The sequence below is a fragment of the Suillus subaureus genome (assembly GCF_016647635.1).
Source record: "Suillus subaureus strain MN1 chromosome Unknown BJ212scaffold_302, whole genome shotgun sequence".
In the NCBI taxonomy this organism is placed as follows: domain Eukaryota; kingdom Fungi; phylum Basidiomycota; class Agaricomycetes; order Boletales; family Suillaceae; genus Suillus; species Suillus subaureus.
In genome coordinates, this window is record NW_024538858.1 from 11,863 (window position 1) to 21,259 (window position 9,397).

At 47.5% G+C, this 9,397-nt stretch overlaps 3 protein-coding genes across 3 annotated transcripts; all 3 read right to left on the minus strand.

Annotated features, from left to right (window-relative positions):
* Nucleotides 1–3,814: 3,814 nt before the first annotated feature.
* On the minus strand, nucleotides 3,815–4,544 carry BJ212DRAFT_567010 (uncharacterized protein). Its single transcript, XM_041343535.1, has 2 exons — nucleotides 4,082–4,544; nucleotides 3,815–4,015 (listed from the first exon to the last, which is right to left on the minus strand). The coding sequence occupies exons 1-2, from the start codon at nucleotides 4,315–4,317 to the stop codon at nucleotides 3,895–3,897; spliced, it is 357 nt and encodes a 118-aa protein (XP_041185265.1). The 5' UTR covers nucleotides 4,318–4,544; the 3' UTR covers nucleotides 3,815–3,894.
* Nucleotides 4,545–6,540: 1,996 nt separating this feature from the next.
* On the minus strand, nucleotides 6,541–7,259 carry BJ212DRAFT_1410023 (uncharacterized protein). Its single transcript, XM_041337471.1, has one exon. The coding sequence runs from the start codon at nucleotides 7,035–7,037 to the stop codon at nucleotides 6,753–6,755; it is 285 nt and encodes a 94-aa protein (XP_041185266.1). The 5' UTR covers nucleotides 7,038–7,259; the 3' UTR covers nucleotides 6,541–6,752.
* On the minus strand, nucleotides 7,000–7,718 carry BJ212DRAFT_567033 (uncharacterized protein). The gene has a single exon (XM_041343536.1). It carries the CDS (start codon nucleotides 7,427–7,429, stop codon nucleotides 7,067–7,069), a length of 363 nt encoding a protein of 120 aa, XP_041185267.1. The 5' UTR covers nucleotides 7,430–7,718; the 3' UTR covers nucleotides 7,000–7,066.
* Between the last annotated feature and the right edge of the window lie 1,679 nt (nucleotides 7,719–9,397).

Genomic DNA, 9,397 nt, shown 5'->3' on the forward strand with positions numbered 1-9,397 from the left:
TTCTACTTTCCGATGTTCTTCCTTCAACTCGACTCTATCAAGCACGGTCTCAGCGTCACGTTCTCGTTTTACTCTGTGGGATCCAGTGCTATTCAAGTGATGTACCTACTGACACTGTCACTAGCTAGTGATTTTAAATGCTGCCAATTGTGTGGGACGAGTCACATCGGGGTTCATCGCAGCCATCACAGGAGTCCCGAATTTAACCATAGTTGCGACGATTTCGTGTGGAATACTCAACTTGGGCTTTATTGGATTGAGCAACCTGGCCAGCGCCACAGTGCTTGGCGTGATTTATGGCTATTTTGCAGGGCTATGTAAGTAGTTTTCTTTCTACCACGTTTTATTCAAAATGTGTTGATGGATGGTGCAGACATTGGGGCATGGGTCCCACTTATGGCTGACTTAACGCCTGACCTATCTGAGCTTGGGTGAATAATGGTTTCATTTTGAATGAACGAATTATCTGAACTGGATCATAGCGCGCGGATGGGCATCTGCTTTGCATGAGCGGTGAGTCTTGTGAAATTATAATTACCTCCAAGCTGTTACAAACTTGCACACGCCCACTGCAGGATTTGGGATTTTGATTGGCACGTGCATTTCTGACATTGCTTGCTTCAAAGTCTAAGTTTTATCCTAGGAACCCCCATATCCGGCGCTCTGCTGACATCGAACTATACCTGGTGGATACCTTCGCTGTTCTCCGGGGTGAGTTCTGCCGTTTTCTCCATCAAAATCGATTCTAATTCACTGGATCACAGGTCATTGCGCTGGCTGGTAGCATGATGTATATCATCATGCGGTTGATGTTGTCAAAACGCGGACAGAAGGAGCGTGGTGCTCAACTTAAAGTATTAGAAAATCACCCCTAATGGACGACATACCCGACCTAGACACAGGTATGATTAGTCCTCAGTCTCAGATAGAAGACTCTATATTGTGATGTACTTAGACACAGGTATGATTAGTGTACAATACCAAGTTAGTATGAGTGAGATGACTGTTAATAAGTGGACATACCCTCAGTCTTGGATAGAAGACTGAGGGAAAACGACAATGAGCGTTTTGTCACTCTATGCAGGTAACGAGGCACGACCGGAGGCAATAGAGCTAAGTCTTCGAGTGAACGGCAAGCGGAGCTTTTGCGCATCTTGCTTCTTCACCACGACGAACAGTTCACCCCGTGCACTTCGTCGGCATAGCTTTTTCTTTTCCCCACCCTCTCCCTTCTCATCATGCTCTCGCATGATTCTAGCGCCTCGCTGGCGACACGAAACACTCTTGCCCCGAAAGGACGATTAACCTCAGACAGCGAGGCGGCCCACCCGCCCTCGCAGCTCACCTTTTGTCCAACAGGACAAAGTCCCTTCGGAGCCGGGAGGCGCTGCGCGCCTTCGCCCGTAATCTCTCTTCAAACATTCACCCGTTAAACTTGTACACACCATGTCGTAGCTCCTATCATTCAAGTTTAACACCATTGATGTTCTTCACCACTGCGCAAATGAGACGCTGGAGTGAACCTCAGACAGGTATCAAGTGCGTTTCGGGAGTAATCGGGATACTATATACGGCAAGTGAGATGAACGAGCGTTGAGTTGCAGTCTATGACCTCAATTCGGTAGAAAACGAGTAAACTAGATCCAAAATATATAGACACTCAAAACTGCAGCAATTACAGAAGTCCAAAGCACCGGCGGATTGCCTGCATATCGGAGCAAGGTCAGAAGTTCGCAACGCGAACCCCTAGTAAGTCACTCGTTAGTCATTCCCAACGACAAGTAAATGAAGCATTACGAAATCGAACCTGCCTAGAACTAGTAGCTTTGTATATACATAGAAATATAAGCCTAGCACTACATATCACCTTCTGTTTTGCAACGATGCTGAAAGACCGCAAATCAGTGGAACTGTAGAAAATTGGGGGGAAAGTCAAAAGATTTAACAGACAGCGAGTCCCTGAAACGGCGATGTCAAAATGCGGTGTTGATGTATTGTTATCGGTTGATTGATTTGGAGCTATCACTGACTTGAGTCTAACAACCATGTCCAGTCCACCGAACTCGCTGCAAGCGTCTATGCACGCTCCAAAGCCATCATCGGCCGTCCGCCCGCCGTCCTTGAACCAGCTCGCTGCTCGTATCAATCTCGGCAGCAGTACAAACTCGCCGTCATCATCCCCAGCCCGCCCCCGTCTCGCTGCTTCACTCCTGCGCACGGGATCGCAAACCTCACTGTCTACAACGTCCACGAACGACTCAATAGTCGTTAATGCCCCTTCCACTCGCTCGGTGTCTCCGGCGCTCACCGCTATGACTGCCGCTACACCACCGAAATCCACGACTCCATCAATACCAGAGGATGCGCCACTCGCATCCTCAGAACCTTTGACGCAGGAGAACCTTAAAGAACTCAATCAGGAGTCGAAAACTGAGAAGAAGGTGAAAGGGTACAAGAATATTCCATCTCTTGACGCGATAACAGCGCACTTGGCTAAAGCGAGATCGCTGAGCATCGACGGGTCTGCGCGTCCACCGGATGCTGAGCTGGTGGAGGATCCAAAGACACCAGGAGCTACCATGAAAGCGCCAGAGCATCCATTACAGTTTCCTTGGTGAAGAATTTTGTTATTTGTCTACCGCACTATCGTCTAATTACATGTGTAGGACGATCTACCATGACTCGAAATCCAAAGCGCCTCTCGCTCATCCAAAGGGAGTTGCTGAAGAGGGCGGCACACCTTTCCTTTCCGCCCCACCAGAGACAGAAGACTATGAAGCTGGTCTGACTGTCATTGGAGAATTCAATACGGTGGAGTCCTTCTGCCGGTACTTCAATTGGCTGAAACCACCCTCCAAACTGGACCGTAACTCCAACTATCACATATTTAAATCGGGAATTAAACCGATGTGGGAGGATCCAGCAAACTCCAACGGTGGCAAGTGGGTTCTGACAATGAAGAATAATTCTGCACTTCTAGACCGCTGCTGGACATGGCTTGCGATGGCACTGGTTGGTGAAGAGCTCGAGGAAGGGGACGAGATTTGCGGTGCGGTGGTTAGTCTTCGGAGCAAGGTCGACAGGATTCAAGTATGGACGAGGAGTAAAGATGACGTCGAGAGGCTGAACGGGATAGGTAAAAAGCTAATAAAGCTTCTAGACGTCTCTGAAGCGGATAATATTGGTCTCGAGTTCCAGGTTAGTTCCTAGCTACCCTGCACAAGAACACAACTGATAAATGTTCCTTATCAGTACAACACAGATGACCGACCGCTACCTAACAAATTCCTCTTCATACAGTCCGCTCCGGCATCTTCCTTCCGCTCCTCATTCGGAGTTGCAGCTCATGGACACAAAGGATCGTCTGGAGGCATCATCAGTCCAACCAGCGATGCTGGGACTCCGGCGAGTGTTGCTGCTGCTGCTTTTGGGAGCTTCGGCATGCCCATCGGGGGCACAACTGCCTGGAGAGGAAAGCGATGATTTCAGGCAGATTCACTATTATTCGATGTATTGGAGCCAGGTGCTGATAGAGTGACGCTGACAAGAACCAAAGAAGAACTCGTGACGAAGATGTATATTGTACTCAAGCTCATTTTTCAGCAGTAGCTTTGCTTTCGCGTGTCAACTTATGTCCTGTACAAATCCGTTGCAATCACACATCATAGGCCAACACGCAAATTAATTGCTGGACCTCTTTTAGGACTTATCATTCGGTAGTGGCGGGCAAAGATGCAAATTGCGCACCTGGATCATACTGCGACTGCATCACACTGAAATTGCTGAGCTCTTCTCAAATAGCCTACGCAGCGGACTCATAACCGTGCGTGAATATTACTTCTACTGTGCCGAAACTTTCAATCAAAGCTTTCGAACCAGCTGGATGCTATCATGTTACAAATAGCACAAGTTTACAAACGAGCCCTCTACTAGTATTCTGAGATCTCTATTGCTCGAATCGAGCGGCAGGAAACATTGTTTAGAAGCCAACACGTCGGTTAACTCAGCAAATTTACTAGTAACTCGCGCGTCAGTACCAACAACCATACCGGACTGATGTCAAAGCAGAAACACGACTCACTTGGCAAAAGAGGGGGGTCTGCCATGTCGGTGAGTCATGTGGCTTAATCCAGAACGCAAACTACTGATACTCACACAATATCCTTTAGCACAACCAATGCATTGTGAATCCCTCACGCAAAATGTGGAACATTGGTCGAGCCGAGCGAGCAGACTGCCATCGTCAGTGGGCATGGCAGATATGGATGATGTCAGAGCAGCGACGACGACGAAAACAATCGCAGGGGAGAAACGCATTGTTTGTGATGATGTGATATCTGACTAGATAATCTGAAGTGGACGGTAGGAAAACGGCTTGCTTTATATGCTGGATTTCATGGTGAATACTTGGAGATATAGAAAGGACCTATTCACTGGAATCCCCTCAATAGCCTCGCGTCAAGTGAATGGCCGAGCTCCGAAAGTCTCCTGAAATTCTTCTCGTGAGGTTGTATCTCCGAATAGATGAGCCTATCTACAATGCCAGCAGATTGCCACGCAAGCCTGAGGTCCATTGGCAATTTAGTGTGGAACGATTGAGAAACTATCTGACAATTGGCGAATGTTTGAATCATCAGTGAGAATTGGCCCTTAGATGACCATAGGGACTTATCGTAAATTTCTCGGCGATGCTGCCAGTGGTTCGATAGAGGTATGATGATTTTATGCTGGTTCTGCCAGCGTACATGAGCTTTTCGTGCATGTGCTAGTACTAGGATAGTGCCGCAGTTTGAAGGACGGAAGCCGAATATAGTAACTGTGATCTACCGCCAAATGAACTGTGAAATTGTGAATTTGCTAGATAACTTGAAGCTTTGAAGTCCTGTTGTTTTCAAAGTATGTTAAATTTATAGACCAGTGCCTCTAAAGCTCAAGATCCAAGACGTTCCTTGTAATTGTTTGCGAAAAAATATGCGGTTGTTCAAACTGAGCAGTGAAAATAGCCAAATAAATCAAATAAATTCTTAACTCTAATCTTATCAATTGAATGTCGAAACCACACATTTCATTACATAACATCACATCATACTTCTGCTGATCACCCACATGTCGTGTAGATTCCTGGTGTCTCCATGACAGCGTTCTCCGGCGAAATGGTGAGTACCACTTTTGGGTGTAACTAGTTAACTTCCAACTAGGGCTGCCGTCGAGACAATCATTCGTCTCTCTCACAATTCAAATAGTAACAGTCCTTACCCTCCAAGTCCCCGACTCCTCTTTTGCACACTTACTCTTACTCATCCCTGCAGGCATGGTTCTGAGTCTCTTACATCCCTGAATCCTCAGGCAAGTCATTCGTTTGACTGACCTCTTTTTCGCTCCGTCGCACCTCGAGCGTCGTCAGTCATTGCGGTTGCAGTGGAATTGTCATACGTACTATTTGATAATCGCGTTAATCCACGCGATGTCTTCTTCCTCACAAATCATTATTATAATAGAGGGAAATTAGACATATCCTACCGACAAAGACCCCCACTAACGTGGGAGTCGGGGATTTGCTAATATGTCTATGCATCTCTTCATTTTCTCGCAGGTAGACGGTGCTGTGGGCAGAACTGGCAACAGAACAGCGTAGCAGGTGGCAGAATTAACGAAAATATTTGATGGTACTCCAAGTGTGCTACAATAATGTGAGACCACTGGATAACCTCGGAGTCCGAGTCCTTGCATTGTGGTCTGGGACCATTATCTCGTCTACCACTCTGCCGGTACTAGTTAGTCACGCACAGTCGAATGCCCTCCCTCCTAATACCCCCTCCCATTCACATCTCAGTCCAAGGCAAATTCTCATGCATCGTTCTTTCCCCATTATAATCGTCTTCTAGTCGAGTGAACTCAGCATTTCGTCAAGCGAGATGAACCTTCAGGATCGTAGCTGACGTCACAACCCGAGTCGCAGGTATCAGAATAACGGTACATTCTTTCACTCGTTCAGAGCCAAGTTTTACACACTAATTGGCGCTGTCATAAACGCAACCTCCCACTGCCGCCCTCGCCCTAGGGCAGGAAGTGCTCAAGCGCGGGATCTTTGCATATTATCCTTCGCTCATTCACTCGTTTCTCCCGTCAGTCTCGTCTCCTGTCAATCAGAGCTATCCAACTCCCCCTCATTCATCGACTTCCCGTTGAACTTCTACAGGAAATATTCTTGCTCATCGTCAACGATATGCCAGACTACGTTCTAATATGGAGAAACCATCATCTTAGCCAGCCCTCCCATACTCTTATCATGGATGTGTCGACTTTGGCAGGTTGTGGTACATTCGACGACCATTAGAGTTGTGTTTCCTGGTGACGATACTGAATTATTAAAATACTGATTCTTTCCACCTCCGCTCCAGTTTTGGCTAACGTACTGTACGCACACTTTGGAATGTCATTACAGGCATAAGACGACTCCGATAGTTGTCAAAATGTCTGTAGGATATGCGTCGTCTGTACTTATGGGCACACGCTCATCCGGGTTCCCTCGTCATTCAGGCGTGGAATATTATAGACGCAAGCAACAGTGTTGAATTGACAGACAGGATCATTGATGCGGTACAAATGTAGGTGCAATTATAAGGTCTAGCAACATAAGTAGCTATAGTGCTGTGGGATGTCTGATATAGAAGCTGGCGCACATTCATAGTACACCAAATCATTGATCAGAATTTAGCTCGACCGAGTCGCTATCGAGGTCGTGGCCAACATCATATCCGATTTTGTATCCGACATTTGTCTTTGAAAGCCCCAAGCCGCGCTTGCAACCACGGCAAAATATGGAAATCTCTCGCCGTGCTTACGAGCCACAGTGTGACAAGCGCCACAACGCCGCATGCGCTCCCAGTGATCGCGAGGGTGGTGGTTGGCGTGGGCGTGAAGACCTGGTAAGAGAACGCAATTATGAAATACACCATGCTGCAGAAGAACAGGACTTTCGTGAATGACGGAGGTCCATCAAAAACCAAATACTCACCCTCACAGCAGCATAGCATACAGAAGACCGTACACAGTCGCGAGAGAGTTAGTGCCAAATACAGATCCTGTCACCCACTGAGAAATATGACCTACAATACTTTTGTTTTGGCAATATTTCATCATCGGTGCACCGTTCTTGGCTCACTGTTGTGTCGGCAAATTCCTGCCTATACATCCGATTCTGTCTAGTGAGAAAGAAGGACGCGGCAAAAGATCCGACGATGCAAAACAAGGAAATGTACGTGCTGATGACCGCAACCGAACCCGCATTATGGAGATCGACGGAAGGCACAGCTAGGAAACTGACATCCACCGCTACCATTACAGTTGACTGATAAGAGTCTATACTCGTCGGAGTTCTTCCATGTGTGACCGCGGAGCATCGAACAGTGCGACGTTGATGGCCCATGAAAAAGCCACTACAAACTTTGACTTCTTCTCCTTGACGAAAAGAGACTGGTCCATGTTCAAACAGGCTTCAGGGAGTCCGCAAAAATTGAGCTCGCAATGTATTCTGCATCGAGAGCTTACAGAAATAACGCATGAACCTGGCTGCAAGACAATCATCCCCTAGAGGGAAACAGGATCAAAATAATATTATGCTTGCCTGTGGTACATGTATAATGGGCACCCTGGAAGTTGTCTAGTGTCAAGAATCGGTGATGGCTCAGCCTCCATAAATATAACTCTCGCCTACTACCTTCAAAACGATCAATCCGAGTCATATCCAGAATTTTCGATAATTCATCGCCGACAGTGACAAGTCCGTCGTGATAACCTCTTAGACTCCTTTCAGCGACACATGATGAACTGAGGGAACTCTCACCATCGCTAGCATGTGCAACAACTTCCTTGAGTTTCTTGAGCAACTGCAGTTTCACTCAAAATCATATGCGACAATCGGAGGTGACGGCTTGTATATATATCGTCTCCGTGTGCGAGTATCATAGCCGAACGGATCAAGCGATCTATATTCATGTGCAATCGTACACACCAGGCAAACCAAGTGCTGCTGCGTGCCTCTACAAAGAAATCATGCATCCTTCATCGTCTCAGGGGACATGATCACACTACTCGGAGACCCCATCATCATCGCACCTTCTTCAATATTCCACCCTGCTTCCTTCATGCATCCCATAAAACGAGAGAACTGCTTCCTGAGCGTCTCATGCGTCGAGAGCACCATGTCCTCGATTTCACTAGGACTAGGACTGGGACGCATATGCCGGGCACTCCACATCGCAGCTATCTCCAGCGCATGCAGCCAAGCGCGTAATTGGTCCAGGGATCCGTATCCTTCTTTGAAAGACACCAAGATGCATGGTTCGCGTTGCCTCCATGATCGAGGCTCCGCCACGAAGAGAACGTAAGGTTCTTCCTGGAAGTACTGGAGCATCTTGAGAACGTGCGATGTGTTACAGCGTGTCATAGCGTACTGCACAGATACGCTCAACAAGCAGTGTCCGATGACTTTGTTGGCGACCGCATCGCGGATGCGGCTGGGAATGTCTAAAATTATCTCTCGGTCTGATACATCTTTTGGGGTCAAGACAACAGAACGTCCATTTGCTCCTACTTTCGGGTTACGGAATGTACTCCAAAGGATGCTAGACCGTTGCCTATTAAACGATCGGAGTACGACACTGCGCACCGCAAGATAATTGGCTAAAAGATGGCCAAAGACGAGGAAGAATAGGGCGGTGTAAATTGAGGTGCGGGTCGTGATATAAGGAATGATGAGCGTTCCGAGCTATTCATATTGCCCAATAGCTATGTCCATAATTCTCAAAGGGTATTTACCAAGACACCTGTCAATGCAACCACGGTTGATCTGCTCGCACTTTTAGCATTCAATTCGCCCACGTCGCCTTTACTGTTCACAGGTGAAGCGAAGTGGTCTGTAAGTGCTGCTTTTGATCCGCCTGCAACCAGTCCACAGAGAGATCTCATGGCTCCGCTCATACACAGTGCTACGATTTGGAGAGTCGAGCCCGATGGGAGATATGGAGATGTTGTAGAGAGGGATATGCTGGTGAAATATGGGGATATGGTATCTAGGACAATGGAGGTGTCGTTGATGACATCTGCGAGAAAGCGGAATGTTTTGGTTTCGGGGTATAAGGAGGTACCGAAGTAATAGGCGCCTATTATGGCTGGAGGGATGTTGTTAGTGGGTGAGGGGTGCAGGGTAGACAAGGCAAACTTACTTGTGAACCGCGAACAGACATCTTTCAGTACTGTCAGAAGGAGCGCTTGGGTTGCTGATGCTGATGCGTCACCCACTCCAAAACCTGTATCACTGAACTGAACGCAATTTGTATCTGCATCAAGGGGCGACCGTACCTTCGAGCGCGCCTCTGGAAGCTAGTAACCCCAA